Source organism: Electrona antarctica, assembly GCF_951216825.1.
Source record: "Electrona antarctica genome assembly, chromosome: 7".
Taxonomy (NCBI): domain Eukaryota; kingdom Metazoa; phylum Chordata; class Actinopteri; order Myctophiformes; family Myctophidae; genus Electrona; species Electrona antarctica.
Genome location: NC_136812.1, coordinates 44216548 through 44243836, shown reverse-complemented (window position 1 = coordinate 44243836; position 27289 = coordinate 44216548). Strand labels below are relative to the sequence as shown.

The 27289-nt window shown below is 39.8% G+C and overlaps 2 protein-coding genes across 3 annotated transcripts; one reads left to right on the top strand and one right to left on the bottom strand.

The window, feature by feature from the left end:
• Positions 1-30: 30 nt before the first annotated feature.
• On the top strand, positions 31-10058 carry LOC306927143 (afadin- and alpha-actinin-binding protein-like). Of its 2 annotated transcripts, none has more exons than XM_079506815.1 (14): positions 31-174; positions 1367-1471; positions 2042-2205; positions 3958-4161; positions 4540-4650; positions 4755-4890; positions 5006-5081; positions 5331-5520; positions 6022-6169; positions 7008-7147; positions 7705-7878; positions 8592-8709; positions 8849-8996; positions 9103-10058. In XM_079506815.1, exons 2-14 carry the CDS (start codon positions 1453-1455, stop codon positions 9245-9247), a joined length of 1773 nt encoding a protein of 590 aa, XP_079362941.1. In that variant the 5' UTR covers positions 31-174; positions 1367-1452; the 3' UTR covers positions 9248-10058. The 2 variants fall into 2 exon arrangements, with proteins under 2 accessions (XP_079362941.1, XP_079362942.1); XM_079506816.1 differs by lacking the exon at positions 31-174 and adding an exon at positions 201-502.
• Positions 10059-10131: 73 nt separating this feature from the next.
• LOC306927140 (vitellogenin-like) lies at positions 10132-20818 on the bottom strand. Its single transcript, XM_079506812.1, has 33 exons — positions 20770-20818; positions 20474-20488; positions 20066-20235; positions 19397-19645; positions 19026-19187; positions 18789-18937; positions 18553-18703; positions 18295-18452; positions 17868-18033; positions 17430-17555; positions 17135-17341; positions 16820-17037; positions 16284-16381; positions 15913-16037; positions 15717-15815; positions 15513-15632; positions 15222-15408; positions 15014-15110; positions 14742-14927; positions 14298-14433; positions 13906-14194; positions 13542-13789; positions 13356-13454; positions 13050-13253; positions 12795-12937; positions 12482-12617; positions 12225-12348; positions 11956-12139; positions 11767-11861; positions 11474-11568; positions 11196-11361; positions 10885-11040; positions 10132-10353 (listed from the first exon to the last, which is right to left on the bottom strand). Exons 1-33 carry the CDS (start codon positions 20807-20809, stop codon positions 10253-10255), a joined length of 4899 nt encoding a protein of 1632 aa, XP_079362938.1. The 5' UTR covers positions 20810-20818; the 3' UTR covers positions 10132-10252.
• Positions 20819-27289: the final 6471 nt, after the last annotated feature.

The following is a 27289-nucleotide window of genomic DNA, read 5'->3' as shown; positions in this document are numbered from 1 at the left end:
TGTTTGGTTGCCAGGGAAACGGAGGAGCCACAGCACAGGCGACGTTTGATTTGTCAGCAGTCATTCAGTCCGTCGTGTTGTGTTGTGTATGTACGGTACGCCGTGCGGAATCCAGCCAAGTGGTGAAGAGAACACACACTCAGTGAATAATATAACTGGATAAACGTTCAATGAGTAAGTAACTAAAGCCAACAAGTTGTGTTGCGTTGTTAAGCTAAAAAAGGCATGTGTGGCCAGTGTTTTCAATGCCAAGTCTGTGGTGGTGAATGAAAGCCGTCGTCAACTTGCCTACACTCCGTGGTCGACGCCGACGCGGTATGGCGAGCGACGCCGTGCTGCAGAAAGACCGTCGTTATGTCTGCTCTGACTGAGTGCTCTCTTTATGGAATGACAGACGTTACAGCTTCTTCCGCAGTTCAAAGTGATCATTGAGCAGCACTTTGGACCGACTGATCCACAGGTTTGCATCGTTATCTCGGATCGTCGGCCTGTGATTATTTCGGTATTTACCTATTTAGCCTACTTTTAACTTTGCTCAAGGTTTACCTCCCTCTTGCCGTGAGATTGAAGAATGCTGTTTTTAAAATGCGCAATCTAATAGAGCTTTATAACTGGGGTTTAATAGCCATTCAATTAAAGATTACGTTTATTAGGTCTTATATTAGTTTGCTAAGTAAGTCTGTGAGTGTGACTTGTAAAGCTTCGCAGCCAGGCGTGCCATATGTTATGTCTGCCAAAAGGCTGGGTCCTCGAAACACTGGCAGCAGTTGTTGCTTTTCATTACTGATTTGCTGATTTTATATTTGCTGATTTGAAAAGAAGATTGTTTTTTGACTGTTACAATATTTTTCTTCATGCTGTTAAATGTGTGTTTTGGATTAGAATGGATGGTGATAAGCATTAAGTGTTGTTGGAGTAAATCCAATTTGCTACAATGGATTTTCATCACACAAATGTATTGTCATTCCTCCACACTGTGAAAGTACGAGTGCAAAATGTGTCTCTTTTGCATGTATAAATGGATTTAGAAATCTGGAGTTTGAAATTAAATTTCTCCACCCATCGGATGACAAGAGCATTCTTTGCTGCAGTGAAAGTAAATTAAATGCGCAAGAAATCTTGGAACAAATCCTGCATTCTTTCAGAGGATATAAAGTGCAGGTGCAGAAGTGTATTCGCTTACTGCTTAGTGCTTACAATAAATGATTTGGCCTTTCTTAATCAGCTCCCCCTCCCTCCCTCCCTCCCTTGTTGTTTAGGCTGCAGCCAGCATGTTCCTCTCACACACAGTGCATCTATCACAGTCAATCCTTTCTAATCCAGACAGTGTTGAATTGACACTGCTAATCTGACATGTCTATTTCAGTCTGCAGCCTGCATCTATGTGTTTGCAAATCGACTGTGTCCTGCACATGTAGTGGATGATTCAAGATCAGGAACTGCACTGCAGTGATGCCAGAGTCTTCCCTTGGTGAGTAAAAGCTGTTAAAGATTTGTCTTGGACTCTGAGAAATGTTGTTGACCAGCAGCGCTTACTGTATGCATTTGTAGTAGCATTTTGCTGCTAGTGTGACACTGTGTGTATAAACAGTTGTTTGTAATTGTAATATGTAACAACGTAATAGTAATCCGAACAATTCACTTAACATGTCTCGCATGTACACACACAAAGATGAAAATGAAATTGTTCTGAAATGTAATTACTATGGATCATCATGATTCATGATGGTAATACGATGTTGTCATCATGCATTGGTTTCTAGCCAAAACGGTGAAGTGCTCTGTCTACTACAGTAGTTTGTAAGAGGAGTCTCATCCTTGTGCGTAAGGAAAAGGTTAAATCGACACACATGACGGATCAGTGCTATTAATATATGCTATTTCTGTGCCATATGGGTAACCTAAATTCCTGGCCACCCACTGCATTGCTTTTGTGGTGCACGAACAAGGCTGTCCTGTGCCTTTACTTACTAACTGTATAATGGTTTATCAACTCACGCCCAGATATCTGCTTGACAACAGACATTTTGTCACCCCGCAGATTTCAAGGACATTCCTGGTGGCTCTTTCAAATGTAGAATGTCTCCCTTGAGACAGTTCAGGCAACCGTCAGTGCTCTCCCTGCCATTGCACAGAAACCAATACATGCTGGGCTCCTTTTGCACCGAGGACAACGTGCCCGAATGTTTATCATACATCAACCAGGTTGGTAACCTCATGCTCATATAGTCACACTTATTCGTAACGCTTTTGTGTTTTTAAAAACTATGACGGGGGTTTTATGCTAGAATAATGGGATTCATCTGAAGACATTAATCATGATATGATTTTTAAAGTAAAAGAAAGCAAAAAAGATTGATAATTCCAACAGTTGCATTCTTATATTTGACTGTGGTAAAGTAGTAGTAAAGCTGTCAGATTTTAAGTATGAACATCCAGCATAGATAGATGCTCATACCATACCGATCTTTTGAGGTTTATCTTTATGTCTGTTCTGTTCATTCACTGCACTTTTTCAACGGTTGGCCGCCACTTACACAGAACATATCCCAGCTCAGTGGCCTTGAGGTTAGATTGTCTGCCCTGACATTGTGAGGTCAGGGTTCGAACTTCGATCCTTGGTCATACCAAAGACCAAAATGCGACCCAAGGGTTGGATCGGGGATAAGTCCCTGTGACATACTAGCGTCATGTCCAGGGGGTGTACTTGTACATCATGTCCAGGGGGTGTACATCAAGCAAGCTGCCTCAAGCTGCAGAAACAGGAGACATGCTCCTGCCCTATGGGCCTCATGGCTCGGCAAGGCTTACTTACTTATATAACCACCTCTGGAATAATTTCCAGGGATAAAAAACATCACAGCCCAGAACATTGCACCACATAAAGATATAAACAACAGTGTGGAAAAGTAAGGCGAAGGTACTTGCTCAGGTGCCAAAAGACATAATAAACGTGGTAAGGGACCAGTAAATACAGTAAACAAATTTAGGGTAGGCCTTGTGTCCTAAAATATACTGTTGAAGGCACAAATAGAAAAGCTGAGAAGATGTGGATAGTCTCCTGTAGCCAGACCACTATTCCACAATCTCTGAATGCTATATATAGAGTCTGGAACTACACCTCCCGAAATCGGAGAACTGAACATCTGTTCTGTACACTAAAAGATAAATAAATCCTTTGAAAATAGCAGTTGTGAGCTTGCATATCTGCTATTTTCAAATGGCAAAATTTTTTTATATACAGTAGGACTGAAGTGGTAAATATGATACGATACAAATTTATTGTCAGCTTTCACTGAAATATGTTTTGCGTCCATGACGTCACCGTTCAAGATACAGACAAGACATACACAATACATTACAAAAGATACATTATAGGACACAAATCACAGAAGCAGACAGGAACAAGAACAATAGAACATATCCTCTTGGTTTACCGATTTTGGTTTAAAAGCAGAACAGATTGATGTACAAAAGAGTTCTTTAGCCTGTTTTTCTTATATTTCGGGACTCTAAACCGCCTCATGGAGTTGATATTCAGCATTTAAAACATGTAAGGGGTCAGATGAGATACTCTTCGCCAGTGTATTTTGTATAAATGTATTTTTTTGTAATATAATCAAAATATTCAAAGTAACAACTAGTAACTAAAATGTTCAAATAATTGAGTGTAAAAGTACAATATTTGCATTTGAGATGTAGTGAAGTAGACGTAAAAGTACTGAAAATTGGAAATACCGTACTCCAGTAAAGTAAAGAATACCTCAAAATTAGTACAGTACTTGAGTAGATGTAGTTACCGCTACTTTACACCACTGATAGTAAGAAATGTTTCCCTCACATCCCTTACCCCGTTTGCTTCGATAGATGCCAGAGAAATCACTGCATAGCAACTCTGTAGCAAATTTGAAACATCATTCATATCCCTCTTTTTGTCTTTATTTGCCCCTTTTCCAGGAACTGTCCTCCCTTGGCCTCCCATCGCTTTGGACAGAATCCGATGGGAGCTCAGAGCTTAATGTGGTGGTTGTGCTCAACCGCATGTATGACCTGGTTCAGTTGTACCGCAGGGGCCTGCGCACCTTGGAAGACATGGAAGTGGAGCAGCTCAAGTCGAGCAGCAGCATGGACTGCCTGCAGCTTAGCAACACTCGACTAAAGGTGACCCCAACCCCATGAGCATCCACAATCCGGAACATAAGCACCACTGCTACCAAAACTCAGATTTTGACAAACAAAAAACTCTGCACCATTAGATAGTAACAGGAAATGGTTATAAGATTTGGGATCCATACAAAAATCCACCATGACACCAATACTGGTGAAAACCACGCAGGAAAACGATTTACGATCATAATAATAATTGATCATTTGTAACCTAGTGTCAACACTCATGTCTTCCTCTCAATACAGAGCTATAATGTTACATCTGAGTGATCAAATCCAATCAGACTGTGTTCATTTCAGCTGATCATTTATTGTTCATTCTAATGGTTGTGTTGATTTATTTTCTCCCATGCTGCCATTTGATGATCCTAGGATCAAGTTGAACTTTGCAAAAGGGAAAACACAGGACTCCTTGAGAGAGAACGTCAGCTACAGCTGAAAGTTAAGAGCGTACAGAACTGCCTGAAAAATGAAAAAGAAGAGGTAATGGGACTTGTTGTTGTTGTGTTTTCTATATTTAGGACAAATACCACATTGTGTGACTGAAATACCGTTCTACATTGCAATTTTCATTGCTTTCTTGTCAGGTGCAAAAACTTCAGCATATTATTGCAAACCGGGCCAGCCAGTACAATCATGATATGAAGAGGAAAGAAAGGGAATTCAACAAACTCAGAGAGCGTTTGAATCAACTCCTGGTTGACAAAAAGGAGAAGAAACAAGGTTTAATGAAAAATCTTTTGAGCCTAAACCTGGCTTGAATTTGCACCCATTTAGCAATCGTGACAACTTTATCCCTTGTTAAAATATATATGCATTTTTTTTCTTTCACTTTCAGCCATTGAAGTATTAAATTACATTGGAAGAGCTGATGGGAAAAGGAGCCGCTGGAAAACTGGAAATATGGAGATCAAGTAAGTGATATGGTCTTAAGTTAACAACCTGCTTTTATTGTTTTTTATTTAAGGCCCAATCAGTGATTGTTTTTTACATAATTATATTTCTATTCAAATACATTCTTATAGAGCTTTCTTTGTAGGTATTTTGAACTTTCTCACCACAACATCTGTCTCTGACTACCACATCATAAATAAATACAAATATAGGTCGATACTGTATATGTTTTACTCCAGCGATCAGATTATGATATTTCTCATCCTAAGACATGAGGGGGAGATGTACAGGACTCTGCTGACTGACTACGACAGCCGTCACAAAGACCTGTTGCTGGAAAACGCAGAGCTGAAGAAAGTGCTGCAGCAGATGAAAAGAGACATGATGTCAATTTTACGCTCAAAGAAACCAACACCGAAACGCGAGACTCATGAGAGTCATGAAGACGGTCTAGGACAGGTTCGGCAAGTTTTTTCTTTCTTTTTTTCACCCTTCCCTTTTCACAGTCTTCCCATTGTGTTCTATGACAGATATCTTTCCCCCCATATATATTTATCTTCTTGTTAAGAGTAATTTCTCCCACTTAACCCCAGATAACCTGGCCTGGCTTGGCCAGCCTCATAGTGTGGAGTCACTGAAGCTTTCGGGGAGAAAGTTTCAGTGACTCCACGCTATGAGGCTGGCCAAGCCAGGCTACAGATAACCTATTACGACTACATATTCCAAACTGTGACTGGGAGAGAGACTGAGGTAGTTTATTGGATGATCCCACAGAGCCCAGACAAAGATGTCCATGGTTTGCCGAGGGCTTAGAATCAAACATGTTCAGCCTACTATGGTCAAATGACTCAAATTATAGTGAGGCCAGGCCCTGTATTTATTTTGAATGCTGCTGTTTTCAATTACCCATTTGCAAGTCAAGTCACTATATTGATTGTTCATTCCCATTTATTATATTAGTCTGACTCGGAGGAAGAAGAGGAAGTGTTTGATTCCAGTAAGGACAGTGTAGAGTTGTCCTGCATCCACGCCCGTGAAAAGTTGACTAACAGCATTCGCCTTCAGTGGAGGAGACTCAAGAGCCATGTGGAGAGACTGGACAGCCAAGGTAGTCTTCCTCACTCTTACTCACTCAACATTCTGCTGTTGTACTTTTTCCCATTTTGTTTGTTGCTTTTTTCCCCCACATCCCTGAATTGGTACACCCTAAACAAAGAAAGGTTGTCATAGCACTGATAGCAGATGGTTTAAAACAAATAAATAAAATACATTTACCTGCAGAGGACTTGTTGGAACTGAATGTAAACATGAAAGTCATGGACCAGCAGCAACCTCTAGTGGTTGCTGTAGGAAAAGCAGTTGCCCTCAAACACTGGCAGCGCTGCGTGATTCAGTGTTATGTGTGCTCTTCTGGAGAAAGTCAAGTGGGACACACTCAGATCTGCCCCCATTTGTTGTAGCATTCTGTGAATAATGGGCCAGGATGCTGGGACTCTTTCTGCCCCTCCAGGAATACCAGACCATGGACTCCAATTGCAGATATCACCCCATATCAAGTGGTTTAAATGCTAGATACAAAAATGAATGCTATGTTCCAAACTATGTGTTGAAGGCAAGTTGATAACGGTACTATTGGGGTTGTGAGATAAGTTGCTTTGACAACCTTCCTCTGCCGAGGCTGACCTGTACAAATGAGAGGGGATCTTTGAATCAGTCATGGATCAGCAGTGACCTCTACTGGTTAATGTAGGAAAAGCATATGCAATGGCATATTTGTCTTATCGTCTATGTGTTCTATCATAGGAATTTGGAGGTCGCAGGTCGGCACTAAAATAGCATGAGTGTGAATGGCAGAACTATCATGATTTGTTTTAATGTTTATTTTTATGATATCACAGGGCTTGGTTGAATAACAATTTTATTCTGTATGTATGTTGATTGTTCAGCATCTTTAGCACAGACTGTGGGTGAGCGGACTAATGTGAACACAATCCCAAGGGAGACTCATGAAAAAGAGATGGACAGACTGAACCTGGAGATCCAACAGTGCAAAGACTTTATTCATTCACAACAACAGTTACTGCAGGTATGTGTGTAATACATTTAGCCTACTTTTTAGTATTAATATTTCAAGCAGCAATATGAGTTTGAGCGACGGTGCGGTGGTGGCCAATAAAAGATGAGCCAGGAATCCCCAGGATGACAATAATGATTTATTTTTTGTTTGTAGAAAGGCAGCATTTGATGCAGGCTTTGCATAACAGTTAAAGTTTTTATTGGGGTGTATTTTGAAAACCAATGGAACTGCAACATTGTCATTCATATTCATTTAATTGATACGGAAAACTATTATTATTATTGAAACCTCTATGATTGTAACTCTCTCTGTATTAGAGCGTCCGCTAAATGCCTAAATTGTAATCATGGTTTTCATTATTTACCAGCACACAGGATCAATTGTAACTATTCGCCGAATGATTCATTACGTGGAAATGTGTACTGACCAAAACACCTAAAGGGCTTAACAGTAAATTCCTGCACAGCAGAACCACCCCTAGTCTCTAGCCACTCTCGGCACCGGTCAGACCGACAGGATGTGGTGGTGTTCTTGCAACATACACTTCCCTCCCTCTGGTCTTGTAGCAACAGCTGAGTTCTCCATGTGATGAAGAGACGGCATCGCTGTTGAACGACTGCTACATGCTGGAGGAGAAGGAACGCCTCCGAGAGGAGTGGAAGACCCTTGGAGAGCAGAGAAGGAACTTGGAGAAAGAGAGAAGGAACTTCACAGAGGCTGCCATAAGACTGAGCCATGAGGTATGTTAGAAGAAGGAAAAAACAACACATTGTAAAGAAAATGTTAAAATGTGATGAATAAAATATAAAGTGCAAAATAATTACTATTTTGTTATGGGCATTATTCTAGTAGTAGAGCATGGGAGTCTATCCCTGTTTCGCAATGCGCTAGACCCCTGGCAGATGGATTGCTGAGTGCAACACCTACCATCAGCTCCCAGTACTTACTAAATGACTTGCCACACCCAAGCCGACGCCGTGCTACTCATACTATACTCATTTTTGTCCACCAGTCGACTTTGAGGCTTAATCGGGAGTTGTAGTAGTCATGGGGTAATCTAGGCGGTGGACACTTGTCTTCATGTTTTTATGAATGTAATATAGTTTTTTTCTTTGTGATGTCAAATGTGTGTATATGTGTTCTGCATACATGGCTGCTGGGTCGCAAGACAAATTTCAGTGTGAACTGACAATAAAGTACTATATCATATCATACGTTGCACATTATTCTAATGTGCTTTTGCAAATAAGTTAAATCACCTTGAACCACCCACCAACGCAAAGAACACACCTGCTATCAAATCTTCTCATGACACAATCCTAAATTGTTGGTATATTCTTGGAAGAGGTCAGTTGTATTAAGAAATAATATAGAACATTGTAAATATCGCATGCTAAAACGGTATAACTTAATGACTTTTAGTCTCTTAACTTGTGCCCTGTCTAAATTGCAGAGGAAGTCTTTCGAGGATGACCGTGCAACATGGCTCAAACATCAGTTTTTGAACTTGACTCCCTTTTCAGACCCAAAGAAACCTCAGATGTCAAAGTCTAAAAGTGCCTTTTCAATATGTGAGTCATAAAATGTATTCTTGTTTACTTGGATGTAACCTTTATTCATTTGAACTAACTGATATTTCTAAGATCATCAAATGGAAATGTCTTGTTTTTCTGTTTTTGTATTGAATCACAGTACCTAATTCCTTTACAGCTGAGCCAGATGGTAGTGCAGTGTCAACTCCAGAATGGCTGAATGAATGTGAATCCCACACAAGCTTCTGCACACCGGAATATGGCCCAGTTAGAACACCATCTACTTCAGACCTGCACCTCCCTCATCACCTAATCCCAGAGGACAGGTACCAGTAGTTGCCCATCTTCTGTCCATGTTGCAAGATTCTTGAAATGTGAACTAAATATATTGACAGCCATTACATGATTGTGTATTTAATCTGTGTCTTCCAGCCCAAGCACAACCAAACCAAAGGCGAGGAGTTTGTTTATGGGAGAAGCAAACGTCTTTCATAATGGTGAGGCTCATGCCCAGCAGTGGAACTGCAGAGACCACTGGAGCCTCACCCTGAATGATGATAAAAACAGCTCTATTTGAAGTCTGCAACTTCAATCGTTGTGATCATAGAGACAATCCATATTCACAAAACATGTAATGCCATGTGTGCTATAAATGAAGTACACCAGAATGGAAAATGCCAAATGTGAACAGTCAAACATAATTTAATTCGTATCAATACTTTAAGCCAAAAAAAGTTCAGGCAAACCCCTTGTGTTCTTTCTTTTGGGTGGTGGGTGATTGAGTGAAAACTTGTGTAATTTATTATTTTCTCTTTTCTTTTCTTATTTTTTTCCTTAAAAAAAAAAAAAAGCTTACAATTATGTTTAGATTTTCATAATTGGTGCATTTGTATTTATTGATGTCTTTTGTCCCTGAAAATGTCATGGTCAAAGGTATTATTTATATTACAGTACTCAATGTGATATACTATGTGGTATTTTTGGCAGTGTAGATGGCCAATCAAAGTGAACAAATAACTGCTAATGTTAAATTACATTATATTGACAATTTTGGGGCATTGTTGCACAGCACTCCATATTCATACTGCCCCTAGTAATGATGTCATAGACTCATTTTGTGAACTTGGTAAACGACTATAATGTACATTGTTTTAGAATGTAGATTGAAATGCTGCTGTTATATTGAATGCAATAAGAAACTATCATGATTCATATACATTGGGGCAAATCTTTACAGTTATAGTAATAATACTGCGTAGCGAGCAACACTAATAGGACTCAGGTGCTGCATGATGTGTCTGTTTATGTAGATGGATGAAAGGATTTAAAGTGTAGAAAGATCTTGTAAAATTCACACCACTGATTTAAATACAAACGTAAACCTTCAACCTTTTTTATTTATCCTAATTATTTTTGTTTCTCGTTAGTTGCAATGAACCAGGGAAATCATAACACTGGAGACGGACGTATGCACACAATGATTTATTAAGTACTGGCATTTACAATTTGAGATATACTATTGACATTTACAAGTTGAAATGTTTCCTAAATCTAGGCAGTCCACTCCACTGCGACAGCTGCTCTAAGCACACTGAGCCGAGCAGCTACAGGCGACATGAGCGTCAATGGTCTCCCTCAGGTCCTCGCTCTTCTCATAGACGTCGGTCGGAGGGTGATGCATTTCTGCGGCGGGGCAAAGAGACACAGTTAACTACTCATTTAACAACGGCACACTTTTCACATTTCATTGTAATAACGAATTAATCGGTGGTGGGAAATAACTAAGTATATATACACTCAAGCACTGCACTTAAGTACAGTTGTGAGGTATTTGTACTTTACTTGAGTATTTACAATTTACAATACTTTTACTTCCACGTCCACTACATCGCAGGGGCAAATACTTTTACTCCATTGAAATAAATTTTTAAGCTTTAGTTACAATATTTTGTAGATTTTGAGTATTATTAGAAAACGCATACATTGCCCACATGCATTTGAAAATAGCCAATCTACAAGCTCAAGTACAATTTGATACCAATACTTTTGTACTTTTACTCAAGAAAATTTGAATTAGCCTTGTAACAGCATTTCTACATTGCAGTGAATATACAATTTGGATTCTTAAGTAAAGAATGTGGGTACTTTTCCCACTACTGTAATTAATGCAGTGTTGAGCTCAGTGATAGCAGCTCTTCCTTCATTAACACTTACTGCCGTCTGTACAGCTGAAGCCCACAGTAACGGGAGTGGTTCTGATTGGGGTGCAGCCGGGCAGACAACGAAGCACAGGCTCAACAGAGTAGCATGTGGACATCTGGTCACGGACCACCATCTCCATTGTCACAGACTCGTGTCTCATACGACATTCTAGAATGGAGAGGTATGAATAATTTAAATTAAAAGCTGTGTTGATGTTGATGGCTCTAAAGAGCCAAGTAATATGTGCACTTATATTTGCTTGGAATGTTCCTGCCATTGACAGTCGATGACAACAAAACCCCTGCTCTGGCTGTAAGTCTTACCAGTGGTATCAGCGCAGCTCTCGGCAGGCAACACCCAGGAATGGGCATAGCTAACTGAGTTCTTGGTCAGGCGTCCACTAGGGGTACGGTACTCCTGTCTGACTTCTCCATCAGCCTTACCACAGACTCCACAGGTCTGTCCCTTCATCCAGTCAACGACTTGAATCTGATGATACAGGTAAAAAGGAATAACAGATCAGTTACTCATTTAATTGAATATGCCAGCTTTGGTAGTTTGGTGCAATTAAAAAATGACTCCCAAAATGATTGCTATTCACCATCCATGTGTCCATATCGCAGTAGACTTCAGGGAGACCATACATGGGAGCCAAAATAGTGACACCTTCACCTCTCTTTTTGATATGGATTGCACCTTTTGGTAGAGCATAGATGAAACAATTTGAGATGGTAGGCTACTTCAGCAACAATATCATCTTTAGATAATCAGAATCAAGTATATTGCCATGTATATTTTCAAATATAACAAATTAGTATTGGCACATTGTAATAAACAGCAACTAAAATTGTTGTAGGAGGAAGCATTAGACCCAGTTTCATTTACATGGCCTACCTGCAGGGTGTTGGTAAGGAAGGTTTCCGATGGGAATTTCCAATCCATTAACCTTTACCAGAATGTTGCTTTCCGTGCGAATCAAGTCAACGTCACTAGAAGTGAAAGGTATGGTCAGCATCAGCAACTAGCACCGTTATGTATTGAACAAATGTCTTGCTTTGAACACATTTCCTGTTGAGTACTTACATGTCAGCGATTTTGACATTGATGTGTTTGTGTGCCAACACATTATCTTGCTTCAACAGAACCATGAACTTCATTTCCTCAGTGCAATCCTGAGCCAAAACTTGGTAGCAAGACACAGGCGTCTGATTTGTGTATGTCTTGTTGTTGAATGTTGTCAGTGTGTCTCTGACCATGCTGCACTGAGCTGAAAGCAAGATGAAAATATTGTTAAAACATTTATTTTTATTATTTAAACATGTTTTTGGAGTTGTATCAGCTGATAGTTTTACCTGCAGTCTCCTTGGCCAACAAGTACTGGACTTTTTCTACAATATTGTCTTCAAAGGGTTTCAGACCGGTTAGTTCATCCAGTGGCAGGGCATAGGGGAGAGTGATAGTCTTCTCAAATAACCTCTGCAATTAATACAATAATCATCATCAATGAAGCAGCTGCATACAAGGAGAATTCTCCTTTAATTGTTGTAATGAATACAACAATGTTTCGTTATTCATAAAATCAAGTAGGGTAAAAATAATATCCCAATACCTTTGGTGTTTTGACAATAAGATTCAAAGACTTCCCAGATGTTGCAACTATGGTTGCAGAAACCTGCTTCTTAGTGTTTTCTGCCTTCTCTTCAATCAGCCCAGCCACATCAAGGGCAGGGGCATATTTACTCAAACTAGTGGGAAATATGTGAGAGCATTATTTAGAGGATGATTAGGCAAAATATATATTTACCAATAAGTTATTTTGTGGTGGCAATAAATAGAGCATACTGTACAGTACACTGTGAAACGGTGTCAAACTTGCCTAAAGCAACAAACAAGTAATATTACAGAAATATGAAAAGACATACATCCTGATGTAGTGCTTCAAAGCCCGTGGCAGGTCAATCCAGTTCACTCTTACACGGAATGCAGCGTTTGGACCAACCAGACCGGTCTCAGCTGTGATCGTGGTATCAAACTCTCCACATCGTACTCCCCAGGACAATTTGGCCTTTGAGCAGAACAAAGGAAGTGTTGAGGAACTTCTCTTTATTTTATGTCTATAGATAGATTATTGAACTGTTCAGGCAACATTGAATAGTTGAATGAATATAGTTTCTTACTGTAAGTAGGTGCAAGCTGGGCATTATACCAGTAGCACAGATCTTCCATTGTTCAGCAGGAGACAAAGGTGCCAAAACGAATTTCCAAGCGTGATTGGGCTTATCCAAATAAGCAATGATTTGGTATCCTTGCATTCTGTGGTCTGTTCTCACAGCACGGAAGATAACTGTCATAACGGGATCGTAAGCATTAGCCAGGAATTGCTAAGGATAAAGAAGGAAAAAAAACAAAACAAACAGTTTGTTTATCCACGACTGATTATGACAAGTGACTCCTAATGAAATGTTATGTAAAATAAGCCTCACCTTCTTGTACATGGCCTGAAGGCTTGAAGCGCTGCTTCTGGCCGGGGCTGGGGCTGGGGGGTAGTTTTTCTGGAAACGTTGGTGCTTAGGTAGTGCAACCTTTTGGAATGAAGTTCAATGTGTTGAAAGAGAACATGCTCTGTTATTCATAAAATCAAAGTTGTAGAATGGACCGTGGTGCTTTACCGTGGAACGACGAGAACTGGAGCTGCTGCTGCTGCTGCTGCTGCTAGCAGAGATCCTGCTGGAGCTGCTGGAGCTAGAAGACGTCATGGTGACATTCAGACCAGGAATCAGGATTTTCTTGAGTTTATTCACGACTGGAGTACCAACCAAGTCCTCGTCGCTCAGGTTGATCTTTTTAATGATCTTCGCTGCAGCCTTTGCTCCAACCTGAACCTCCATCTCCAGTCTCTCGATGTCTTCGCCTTCAACTATAAATAGACATAATATATTGCCCATATAAATCATGTTTCTTCTCCAAATAATGTGTACATTGTACAGTATTTGAGTGCGACTACATGTTTTGCATGTGTACTGTAGTTCTTGCCTGCTTTCACAACAACTGCGGCGGAATGCTTTCCGATTAGTTTGTACAGAGCGAAGTCTCCGAAGTCTCCGGCGAAGTCTGCACTCTCTGAGAAAAGCTCAAGGCATGCCTTCAATCCAAAAGTCATGCTCTGGGCACAGAAGCTCTCTTCAAAAATACCCTTGATAATGGGTGGTTTGATAGAGCGATCGATAATGGGTGGATGGTCATGGTGGGTGGGTGGATGGACGGGTGGAGGGATATGGGGGATATGGATATGGGAGAAATCAATTACCTCAGAAGATACTCCCTGAAACAGAAATTTAAAAGAGCATAAAATAATGACCTGTACAATTCCATATTTCTCTTCATGGTGGTATAATGAATGAGAAAGTCATTGAAAATCAGCCCACCAAGCTTCTAGAGACAGCTAACGGATACAGGAATACAGGAGGAGCTCTTGAGAGGGGTGCGGCGGCAGGAATCATTGGGACGAGTATTTCGGCAGGAGCATCCTCCGAATTCCTTACAACAGCAAATGTCTCATAGCTGCCAGTGATCAGAGAAGATACATTTAGCAAAGTCTGTTATTCATGCATTGTGTAATCCTCATTCTAATAGAAATTATAGGTAGGCTATGTATGTTGTGCTGATGTTCAAGCCAAGTTAACAATATACTTTGTTTTGAAGGCCAATGAATTAGCCATCAAAACGTTCATGACATAAATTGCTTTAGTGGACATGCTTGATATACAGTATGAAATGGGTACTGGTTTTAAATTCATTTGTATTAACAACTATGATTTGTAATGCCAAATATGTATAATTAGTATTTAATTGCAAAAGACAGGTTTTACCTAGCTGCTGCAATATGTTCAGGAGCGGGAACAGGGTCGGCTGCAATCTTAAAGTTGCCTTTTGCAATGTCAAGCATTACTGCAATATTTGCAGGGACAATCATGTTGACCTTAGCCCTTGCCATCAGAGCAGCCTGGATAAAAGCAGTGTTGACTCCCATCACAGCAAAGGTATGGACAGCAACACTGGAGAAAAGGGCAACTTTATTTTAGTATCTGATTTCTAAAAGCGATGACAAATTGATGTGAAATATTCGTTTGAACGGGACTACCTTGGTTGAAGGTCAGCCTCAACTGTAATGTCAGACGTCAGCAGTTGACTAATGTGGAAGTTGTCGAGGTTAAGTAATGGTCTCATGGTGGCCTTAACTATAAACACAAGATATTGGCTTTGATATGGTATTAAGATGCAGGGATATGTTATTAATTAAGAATGCAAGTACAATTTATGACTAATGAATTGCATGACTTTGAACCTACCATGAACAGACGCAGCAGCCACAGCAACAGTGTACAGACTGAGCTCCATAGGCAAACCTACTGCAGTGGGCAAGATGCGTCGCACCTCAGCAACTAGGAGTGCCTTGGTAAAGTGGCGAGTGAACCCTGCTATGAGGGCCCTCAAAGCACCCATTCCAAATTCGCGAGCAGCCGGTCCGGTGGCAAGCTGTTGGTAAGCAATTTTCTTTATGCCAAGTTCTTGTTTCATTGCATGGTAATGATTACATTGAGCTGGAAAGTTACGATGATAAATTGTGCTACAGAACATACGTGAATTATCTGCTCAACAGCGCTCTTGTCAAGGCTGGCAAAGGCAATTTCCTGGCCGAAAATCTTCACATACATTAAAGCCAGTGGTGCGCTTGCATGACTGGACCTCCAATTAGTCAGCTTATAAAAGAGAAACAATGGTACATTTTAGCAGATGTTTTTTCCACAATCATGATAATTTACAGTTCAGGAAGGGACACATACAGCTTTGATGGCCCGCCTCATCTTGGTTAAATTATCAGCATCCGCAGACACGGGGACCTTCAGAAGGGCCTCCTGAATACCCTCGGTTCTTACTCCAACCTTAGAGTGAAATGGACAATGCTCATTAACATGAATTCATTAATTTCCATCCATATTTTTGTGATTTCTTATGCTTTGACCAAGCACATTAGCCTACCTCAACGGCGTCAGTAGCAGCTCCAATCAAGTAAGTTCGGACCTTGGCTACAACAGCTTTAGGCAAAATGCTCGCAGCTTCGTTAATGTAAAAGGCACTGGCGGCAGCACCCATCGTCAGAGGATCTGTAACAAGTCAAGTACAATTACATATTTCATTTCATACATGGTAACGTGTTTGGGTCAGCCAAATGGGTTATGGGTATACAAGTGATATTACACAAATTGATATCTGTTCATCATTAGGTAATTGTTCATCCCCCCAAATCATGAAGGCTGACCTTTGAGATGAATAAATAGTAAAAATATGTAGTTGCTGCACTTTGGCTTTGTAGATACCGTTTCACATAATTAGCATGAATTGTCACTCACTGTAATAGCGATCGACGTAGATGGCTCTGCTGAAACGGAAGCTCAATCTAGACAGTTGGTGACCGATGATCCTCATGCCTACGTTGCAGGCAGCAGCGCTGAAAGGAAAGGCCCATGGGTAAGTAAGATTATAAACTATATTCAGTATACTGTGTAGCATTTAAAATAATACACTTTAATGAATCTCCAATTTGGTCTGGCAAATATATTGATATACCGGTAGGCCTATTGATATATTGATATTGTGATATGATATCGTCTGGTATTTAGGATATTGTAAAATATTTTGTCTTTTCCTGGTTTTAGTCACTTAAGCCATATTTCATGCATGCTTAAAAACGTTAATAGCAAAAATAGCCAATCGACAAGCTCACAAGCGATGCTGAGCTTGTATAACTGCTATTTATGCTCTATTTTTATTATCGTCACATTATCAAGGTATTTGGCCAAATAAATAGTTATGTTGTATACATTTTCTTCCCCATATCGCCCAGCCTTAGGCTTCAAATACAATGTAGAAATGTCACATCTCCTACACTTTAACGAAGTCGGGGGCGGTGGCTCGGGTCAGGGACTTCATGTGAGAATAGGTGAAGCTGGCCACCTGGAGGTTGGGCTCTGATCTCAGAATGTTAGCTATGGCAGACACCAGACCCACTGGTGGCCGGGTCTCAAACAGCACAACGCATGCAAGCATACGCAGCTCTGCATGGTGAGCCCTGTCCATGAAGATCTGAACAGCCAAATCCTGGACCTAATTCATCCAGAGAACAGATTATGGCAAAAAAATGCAGTTAGAATATGAATACAAAATAAATGCATAATCTATTTAAATGAGATTTAATACCCACCAGTGCAGGTGCCCTTTTAGCGATGTTCCTCAGGGCCAGGACAGCCTCAACTTGAACTCTCTGTGGCAGATTAGCGTCACCTCCGAACCCGGGTAGGAGCTTTGTGATGGCTTTAAGGCTAGCGGGATGGCCAGCATTGGCAAGTACTTTCAGCATCAGGACAACTTCTTCTATGTTGCTAGCTTCGGCTGCTATCTGGATGATTGGCTGTGGAGAGTTGACAGTTCATTTAAATCCTCCAATCCATTGGCCACTAGTTATGTAAAATGTGATTATGACAAATACTATTTCTTACTTTTACAAGTTCTGCAGAGCAGGTGGGTATCTCAGCACAGTACTTGGCCACCATGGTTCCATAACCGAGCATAGCAGCCTCACGCATAATTGGCTGTTCCTGAACCTTTTTGCTGAGAGCCAGCATCTGTGGGTATAGGAAAGGACAATTGAGTGGGAGACCAAGGAGTCCACATAGTTTCAGATAAATGTAGGCTAATATTATTATTATTATTATTATTAATAATAATAAAAAAATATCTGTTGGTATTACACCTTTCTTAACAATGTTCCGAATTTCTTTATACATGTAAGTGAAAATAAGAGAAGAAACCAAAAGGAAAAACATGCCATAAAGCATAATAAAGAACTCAATCCTAGACGTCCATAAATAAACACCACGCTACATTGTTTGAGAGCATAAAACGTTGTTCTCTTTAAGAGGTTACTGAGAGCCTACCGCATATACTTGGATGGAGACCGGGTCAGCTGTCACCATGTGCACCGATGCCAACAGGGCAGGGAAAGCTTCAGCAAGAGTGATTTCATCAGCCTGAAACTTTTTCTCGATGAATTTCAGTGTCATATATGTACCAATAGCAGGGACTGCATCCAGGATCCAACGCCTAGACCAGAGGAAATGTTTTTTTACAGCTTTATTAAAAGAAAGAAAAGTAATACAAAAAGAAGAAAAATCATAGAAATTGTTGCTAATTAAATAGCATAATAGTTTTAGGCACAGAGACATATAGATTATTTAGTTATTTGTTGTAATTAATATCAAATACCTTTTTTGTTTGGTTTTAAATGGATAGTGGGTATTTGTAAACGGCATTGTAGCTCAGCAGATATCTTACACTTTATACAGTTTATCAGTGCTTTCTTACCTGTGAACTGGTCTGAACTTGTGTTGAGCCCAGATGGCCTCAATATTCGCCCATTTGAGCTCACGCATTATCTGAACAAGCTCCACAAATTTCAGAGGAGCGTCATGATGGACCTGAACCATATTGTATTTAACCAGGTGATTTAGGACCTCCACAGCCTAGAGAAGACAAGAAGACAGAGTCTTAATATGGTGTCATAAAGCCATAAAGCTAGCAATAGGTATCAAAACAATACATGTAAAGATGACAGCACTCTACCTGTCTCTCTGGGTCTGTGATCTTGACGAGCTGAATGGGTGTCTGGTGAAGCTCAGAAGCAAACTCATAAAACACTGATCCACGATGAATGTACTCATCCACAGCTGGCGCGAGTAGCATTGGCTCCATCCCAACGAAGGTCAGCCTTTGTCTGTGCAATTCAAAATTGTTTTAGCATATTTGATATGTTTAGTCCATTGCCATTTTGTTAATCTTAGACAAGTCCTGCAACATACTTGGCCATCATCTGAGCAGCTCCGTTCATTTCATTGAATGGAGAAAACGAATGTACTTCAGTGACCTTTGCATCCATGATCAGGGCACCAGTAGCTTCTGGCTTCATGGTATACTCATAGGATACTACTCCCCTCATGTTCTTTGTGATCTGTGCAATAACACATGGTTAAGGTTATGCTGTTGAACTGACAGTAATATATCTTGCGGTATCCGGCAGAAAAATAAATTGGTCTTACCGCTTGACACTCAACACATTTATCCATGTAAGCCAAACCAATGTCCTTAACGATGGGTCGCTGGCAGTTGTTCAGATCCCTGGTTTTGGTCAGATGGACGCGTTCAGCCTTTGTGTCCTCATTGATTATGTAGTGGGTCTTGCACACACCATGAACTCCATCCTAGATAAAGTAAATATGAGTATACATTTAAATATGTAATAGAATATAATTCAAGTCAAGTTTATCTGCATAGCCCGTAATCACAGATATAGTATCAAAGGACTTTACAGGGCTGGAGCGAGTGACGCTGCAAAGTACACCTAAGAGCTAAACTATTACCATAATGTATTATGATGTACAAAATACAGAAATGTACAGTTCATTCCTACCTCCTCCATCAACTCATAGACATTATGGGTGCTCTTGATGTTAACATGAAGGACGTTCAGGATTCCTCTGAAGATATTCAACACAGTAGCGGAGACAACAGCTGGGGCAAAAACCTTACCCACAAGACCATTCACATACTCAAACTTGATGGGAGTCATGAGTTGAGCAGCAAGGGCGGCAGTGAGTTTTGACGCTGGAATAAAAGGTACCTTGTCCCCAGCATACTCGTAGAGCTCTGGGTTTACAAGCTGCATATGGGAGAGAGTCATTAATTAAGTAATTTGTTTTACATTCTTAACCTGTGGAAACCTATGTTCAAAGCAGTTACTTTTCAGGAAGTGGGAAAAAGATTACCTGTGTTCCAAATTAGATCCAATACTTTTCTTTGGTTCATTTATTTTGAAAACCCACAGACACATCCAACCACTTTCAACCTGGCATTACTATTTTGGGCATGTCATTATAAATCTAGTTGAAATGTTTCCAAAAAACAGATCTATAAGCTCACAACGCATCGCAACGCGACACATTGTGAACTTGTGGATCGGTTATCTTTGCTATTTGCCAAGTATAAAATTAATGTAGCAGTACTTATGCCAGACAGGGTGATAAGTGCATTATGTCAGTGTGTGACACTGTGACGTGAGACATGCTTGCTCATACAGTACCTTCAGGAGGAAGTGTTTTCTTCCTGTTTTTTTCATCTCGTCAATTGCAGCGAGATGAATTATGCTGGTGATTGCTATACCAGCTTTTGCCAGACCCTCCTCGGGCACACCTCCCATGATCACTGCCTCATACTTGTATGCAATGGTCTTGCCGGCAGGAAAGTTGGGATCTGTGAGAATAAATTAACTGAATGAGATCACATTGACATCTCTTTTTTTTAAATCAATGTTAATATTAGTTCAAATAATTGCCTTATGATTAGGTTAGTTCAAATGATTATTTCATTTTTAAATGTTGAACTCCACAGATATTTATCATGCAGATATTTTTGCTCTGTAACGAAGTAACAAATTCAATTGGGATGTGTTTGGTGTCATTTTAAACCATTTGATAAAGTGTTGACTTACCATAGTTGTGACAAGCTGTAAATGATGATAGTATATATATTAGAATACATCATTTTCAAAAAGATGCTTTAAAAATATCTTTTCCTAAGCCCTATTAAAACATTTTCTAAAATAATTGCATGGATATAGTGGTTAAGGTCTATTATTTTAATCTAGCACTTGTCTTTTATTTATTTTTTCAATAAAGTTGGTTCCTTCCAATTATCTGTAAAGCGACTTTGAGTACTTTGACTTTGAGTATAATATATAAATCTGAGCTATTATTATTAAGAAAAACGGACTCAAATGATACTTACCCACAAGGGCTACAGTCAGGGCGAGGACAACCACTCTCATGATCGGGAGAGGATGAGGAGGATGTGAGGATGAGAGTCCCATACCACCTCTTATATACTGTCTTGTAATGACTGATTGTTTGTTAAGTCCAAAGTTAGCGTACAGGTGGATCCACCGGTCAGGTTAACCTGTCCTATTATTGTGTGCCGTGAAGTGATTTGACCTGTCAAAGCAAAGCAAAGCAAAGTTCTTTGTTTACCCAGGGTGAATGGACTAAGCTCGAGATGCTTGTTTACAGCCAGACCCTGCTCATAGAACATTTCATGGTAGGGGTTCAATGCCTTGCTCAAGGGCACTTCAGCGGTGGTAATTTTAACGTGCCAGTCCGGGGACCTGAACTGGCGACCTTCCGATAACAAGACCGCTCCGCAAACCGTTCGGCCACCGCTGCTGTCATTGAACTTTTAGTGGACACGTTCTCTGGGCAAACACCGTTCCTCACTGGGGCCCCTTTTCCACCAGGGTTGAACCGCCCGGTTCAACCCTGTTCCAAAATTGGAAAGTTAATTATGAATTAAGTGGGCAAAACCATATCTATATTAATTTGTTTATAGGGTCAATATAAGTAAATTAACATACGATAACCCTTCCACAGTAGTAGCTGTTTCATATTTTCCTATATAGTGCCTAATTTACATATTTAAATGTACAATTTCAGAAAACTTTCAGATAACTATAACATTTTGTTACCTATTCACATATACTGTTGGTGAAAATAACAAAATGTGTCATAAATATGAAGAAGATACTCCTGGATGGGTTATCGTATTAGTTTACTTACCAATATATTGATCCTATAAACTATTTAATATAGGTATGGTTTTGCACACTCAATTCGTAATAAACGTTCATGGACTAAGAACTGGTGGCAAAGGGGCATGCGGGTGAGTTATACTGAAATGCAATGTTTACTGTTATTATCTAAATAGACCATTCAACTTTATTTCACACATAATCTAGTCATGCATGTTTTTAACCTCTGTGTAAATTGTACTGCTCTTATGTTCCTTTTGATGTTGTATTGTATTTGTATGAGGTATAGCTTTTATGTTTCTTTTTACTATGCTGTATTCTTTTTTTTCTTTTTCTTTTTTTCTTTTTCTTTTTTTCTTTTTTAGGATTTTTAAATGAAAAGCACTTTGGGTCAACTTCTGCTGTTTTTAAATGATCTATAGAAATGTAAGTGACTTGACTTGACATAATTCCTGAAACATCAAATAAAAACAAGAAAAAAACAAGAACACATAATACAATATAGGACACATATTTAAAGCTTTCCTTAAAGCCTTGCATTTGGCTTTCATTGCTAATCTGGTCAAACTATCCCTCCTAAAAACGTGCCAAAATCATTTGACCTGGTTTTGAAGAATTACACAAGCAGGCCTCACGTGCCATGTACTCCCTCCTTAGTAAATGTAGATCATTTGATTTACCAGTAAATGTTGCACTAGATCTTTTCGACAAATTGGTCTCACCAGTCATGCTGTACACATGTGAAATCTGGGGGTTCGAAAAACTAGAAAAATTACATCTTAAATTTCTCAAGTATATCCTAAAAGTTAAAACAACTACCTGTAGTAATATGGTGTACGGTGAGCTGGGGAGGTACCCAATTTGTATCGCTGTTAAAAAGAGACTTATCGGATACTGGGCTCGGTTGATCGAAGGAAAAGTAAACTGAGTCTAATAATGTACGACTGTCTGCTTAACCTGTTCAACACAGGTGCCCATGTGTCACCTTGGGTTGCACAGGTGAAGAAAATACTGGACGAATGTGGTATGTCTTACATTTGGTTGGCCCAGAAATGTAATAACATTGACTGGTTGAAGCGAACTGTCGAACAAAGGTTGAAAGACCAGTTTTTGCAAACATGGCAAAGTGAACTCAATAGTATGACATCATGTGACATCTATGTTGAATACAAACAAGAGTTCAAATTAGAAAAATACCTTCTATGTGAAAACCGTAAGTATAGACAGGCTATTTGCAACTTTAGGCTAAACAACACAAGAATTCCAAAGGTCATCGGTAGATATAAAGGACTGGAAAGAAGTCAGAGGATTTGTAACCTATGTAATGAAGTCAGAATTGTAGATAAGTACCATGTTTTGTTGGAATGTAAGAATGCTAGCATTATGAATTTCAGGCAAAAATACTTGCCAATTTATTTTTTTACTCGCCCTTCTATGTTTTTGCATTACTAAAATCTGAAAAACAAAAAGTAATCTATAAATTGGGTGCTTTTCTGAAAAATGTTCTTCCACTGTACAAATAGGGAAAGCCTTTCGATATGTCGATGTATATCATGTAATGTAATGTATACTGTTGATTGTATACTTTTATGAATCTGTGCTCCAAACCATGTGATCATGGTCGTGAGTTAAATAAATGATGATAAATGATGATGAAACTTAACAGCGGTCAGCTTGACTCAGGCACTCCGTCCTATTGGATATTGTGAAATAGTACCACATACATGAATATATAATATCTATAGAGAATATTTGTTAACAACTTCAAACCTGTAAACCTGGTTGGACAACGAATGGAACAATAAGAATGCTTTACTGTAAATCTGCTATTTTTGACATGTTTTGAAAACACACTTGTTTTTATTCATTACTAGTCTAATCTGGTCAAAATGGCCTTCCATGGAGTAATGAGGGACATAATACTGTTACTGCATCTATTTCTATGGAAATAGATGCAGTAACTAAGATTGCCTTAGCTAACGCTCCGGTTCGGTCTCTATCCTTTTATTACTCTATGATGCACAGCAGCACATTCCCACTATAGGCAGAAGAAGAAATGCCACTTGTAAAAATTCTAATCAGCCTCATGGTGGCGCTATAACAGGCCAATTCATGTTTTCACCTGCACCGAACTGTCTACAACTTTGTATGCTCACTAAACATTATGAATACACTGTGTTATATATTTATTTATTTATTGCCCTGTTATACAACCACCAGACGACAGATTATTGCAAAATAATAAATAAAATAGGCCATATATATATATATATATTATGTGTATAATGTATATATATGTGTATATATATATATATATATATATATATATATATATACTCCTATACTATAATACTTTATATTACTCCTACACATTTTGTCCAAACATCACAATCGCTATTATCCTGGTGGAGACCTTTTTCTAGTTTGACTTGGTTTTGAAACTTATCAGTGGTCAGCTTGACTCAGACCCACTCTCATATATATGTTGCTAACAAATTAAGCCCTACATATTTAATCAGACGACGAATAGTAAAAAAATAGCTTTATGTTTTTTTGTTTTACAAATTTTGAAAATGTTTGAGATCTTTTGATTTATTTTATTGTATTAAAATAGCTATAGGCCTACGCAATAATATGTCAAAATTGTAATGATTTTTTTCTTTCTTTTTTGTATTCAGACAGCCAGCAATGAGTAAAACATTCCCCAAAAACATTTAGGGCTCCATCTTATGCCATGCTTTATCCTGACCTCAAGTAATAAACATTTTCCGTGAATTACGCAAATAGGAGCTTCCACTATGCGTAAATGTTAAAGGTTAAATGTTAAATGTAAATGCGGCCACACAACCTTCATTTTGCCGACTCCTATATTTGCGGGTGGAGGTGTGTCTGTAGGCGTGCTTGTGACGTCATGTTGTAGTTCGGTGGTCATCTAACCACCGAAAATCCAGACTATGTACGAGCCTTGACTCTGAGACGGTGAGATCTGAAGGCTCATACATCGTCTGGATTTCCGGTGGTGGGGTGACCACCGAACTACAACATGACGTCACGAGCCGCGGTGAAGAGCAAACCACCGCCACCGCTCCACCGCTTCTCTCTGTTTTTACTCACCACCGCTCAACGTTATTTCAGCTCCGATGGTCAGCTCACCACCGGAGCGGTGGTCACCTCACCACCGAAAATCCAGTCTATGAATAGGCCTTGAGTTGGAGCTGCCTCGGCTTGACTCATGTTGCACAATATTCACAGCTCAGAGGTCTCGTTCTGTCTTAATTCTCCACAAATCTCTGTGATTGGAATTTTACTATAATCAGCAGTTTCAATTCCTTCTGCTTATTGTGTTTAATTGTCTATAGTCAAAGAAGTTATTAGATTTGCACGAGTGAGGCTGTGTTGGAGCTACTGGACACAAAACAACCCGGCCTCTGTATCAAATATAAATAGGCTATAATTCAAGGCAGCAACATGTGTCGATCTCCCATGGCCATGGGCCATAGTGTAAATCACTGGGCATAATGTTAAAGGCAATGGCAGGTGGCATGGTGATTGGTTTAATCATTGTAATGCCCAAACCACACCAATGCATAATGTAAGGGGTAATGGAGGTGTTTTAGGGACTTAGGCTGTGGCACAAGATAACAAGTTTTACGGGGCCACACCTCTCACACAATTACTACATCCCCAAATTAAGGAAAAAGGGCCCCTGCCGCAAGATGGAGCCCCTGGTCTCTGTGACACATACTGTATAGGGGCCACAATCTGCATTCAAAGATTTTCCTAGAAGCTTTGTCATTGGTGGAAAAAAAAACCCTTCAGAAATGACTAACACAAGGTTAATTAAATAAGGTTAGGAAGGGAAGACCGTACGGTGGACTCCATGTTGCTCCATGGAAGGAAAGAAACATGCGCAATGGGCTATATGCAGCCAACACTTCCGCGTTCAGCTTCCTTGATCTCAATTGCTCATGTTTCTTTCCTTCCATGGAGCAACATGGAGTCCACCGTCTTCGCTTCTTTAATGAACCTTGGACTAACCAAGGAAGTAGACAGGCAAATCGACCAATGACAACGCTTCTATAGGAAAATCTTTGAATGCAAATTGCGGCCCCTAGATGTGTCACAGAGACTCATTTTTTGGGACCCGCTGAGGACCCCCACACGGTAAGTCTGTCATTTCTCAAAGATTTGGCCCGGTCTCCTGCGGGAGGTTTGCACATGCTCAGTGTAAACAGGAACTGCGATGATGGAGTGTTCCAGCAGAGGTGCTAGATAGAAAGCTCATATAACTTGTGATGTAATTTTGTAAATAATGAGATCCAGAACAGTTGAGAATTAAACAGCAGTCACCCTTCCCTTTTCAAATGTTTTATATCATCCACAGCACTTGAATGAACAGTTTCCATGTTCCTTTGTCATTTCACAAAAATAAAAGTTGTAGGCTACTACAATCAAAGCGAGCATCAAAAGAACATGGAAAATCCGCAAAAGAAAAATATACAAAAACATTAACATTTAGTAAATGTACTTGTCCTTTATCTTTCAGTCTGTTATACACATCATTTTTTCCACAGTTATGAAATTGATGTACTTTTTAAAATAAAAACAAAATCAACATTGTACTATTCTCTTTTTTTTATATCGTTTTTATTATTTCAGTTCAGGGTCAGCAACTCTCATGCACCTCTAGCACCTCTGCTGGAACACTCCATCATCGCAGTTCCTGTTTACACTGCACATGTGCAAACCTCCCGCAGGAGACCGGGCCACGCCCCCATGCACATTCCTCTTTAATGTTCCTAGCAGGGCCCCTGCCCAGGCTCCATATGTGGAGCTGGCCTGTTCTTAGCCTCGCGTTGCGATACTAATATACCACTGCGCTTATATGCAATAGGGGCGGGTTTAGTGTGGCTGCGCCAGGCTAGCCTGTTCTGCCATCACAAGTTTCAGAACACTCCATATTTGGGCATGCCTGACACAGAACTCCATATATACAGTAGGAATGTATTATGGTAGACTTGAAATGTAAGTCTACCATAATCACAGTAATCCTTAATATTCCATATATTCAAAGGCTTTGGAGGGAAATGAGACAGTCTTGAAGCTTCAGTCACTTTCACATTAGAGCACTGCAGAGGGCAAGTGTGTGTGTGTGTGTGTGTGTGTGTGTGTTTGTGTGTGTGTGTGTGTGTGTGTGTGTGTGTGTGTGTGTGTGTGTGTGTGCGTGCGTGCGTGCGTGCGTGCGTGCGTGCGTGCGTGCGTGCGTGCGTGCGTGCGTGCGTGCGTGCGTGCGTGTGATGCTCGTTAAGGAAACAGATCTCAGGCATCAAGGCAATTATAATGCTTCTGCCCTGGCAAATAGGCCTCAACATCTATGTGATGCTGTTAGCTGACAATCAGTTGACATTTGGTGAAAAAGCCAGTGGTGAAAAGTACATTTTCTTAAAGGCCTCCTTAAGTACAATTCTGAGGTATTTGCACTTTACTTGAGTATTTCCAATACCTTTACTTCTACCCCAGTAGGCTACATCTCAGAGACAAATTTTGTATTTTACTCCACTACTTTTATTTGAAAACTTTAGCCATAGTTACTTTGATTATTATTCACGTGGGTGCGCAGTGTGCATTTTCAGAGAATGTTTATTTTGATGATCAATCGATTGTGTTTTAGCTTGGATCAATGGAACCAACGTAGTATAGCCTACTTTAAGTTCGAATTGGTACAGT

Excerpts from the sequence above, each read along its gene's own strand:
- LOC306927143 (XM_079506815.1), top strand. Across the intron at positions 5,521-6,021 it reads ATGAAGACGGTCTAGGACAG|TCTGACTCGGAGGAAGAAGA; the intron begins GTTCGGCAAGTT and ends TTATTATATTAG. Across the intron at positions 7,148-7,704 it reads CACAACAACAGTTACTGCAG|CAACAGCTGAGTTCTCCATG; the intron begins GTATGTGTGTAA and ends CTGGTCTTGTAG.
- LOC306927140 (XM_079506812.1), bottom strand. The coding sequence starts at position 20,809 with ATGAGAGTGGTTGTCCTCGCCCTGACTGTAGCCCTTGTGG. Across the intron at positions 13,790-13,905 it reads CGCAGTTGTTGTGAAAGCAG|TTGAAGGCGAAGACATCGAG; the intron begins GCAAGAACTACA and ends GTCTATTTATAG. Across the intron at positions 12,140-12,224 it reads GTTGGCCAAGGAGACTGCAG|CTCAGTGCAGCATGGTCAGA; the intron begins GTAAAACTATCA and ends TCTTGCTTTCAG.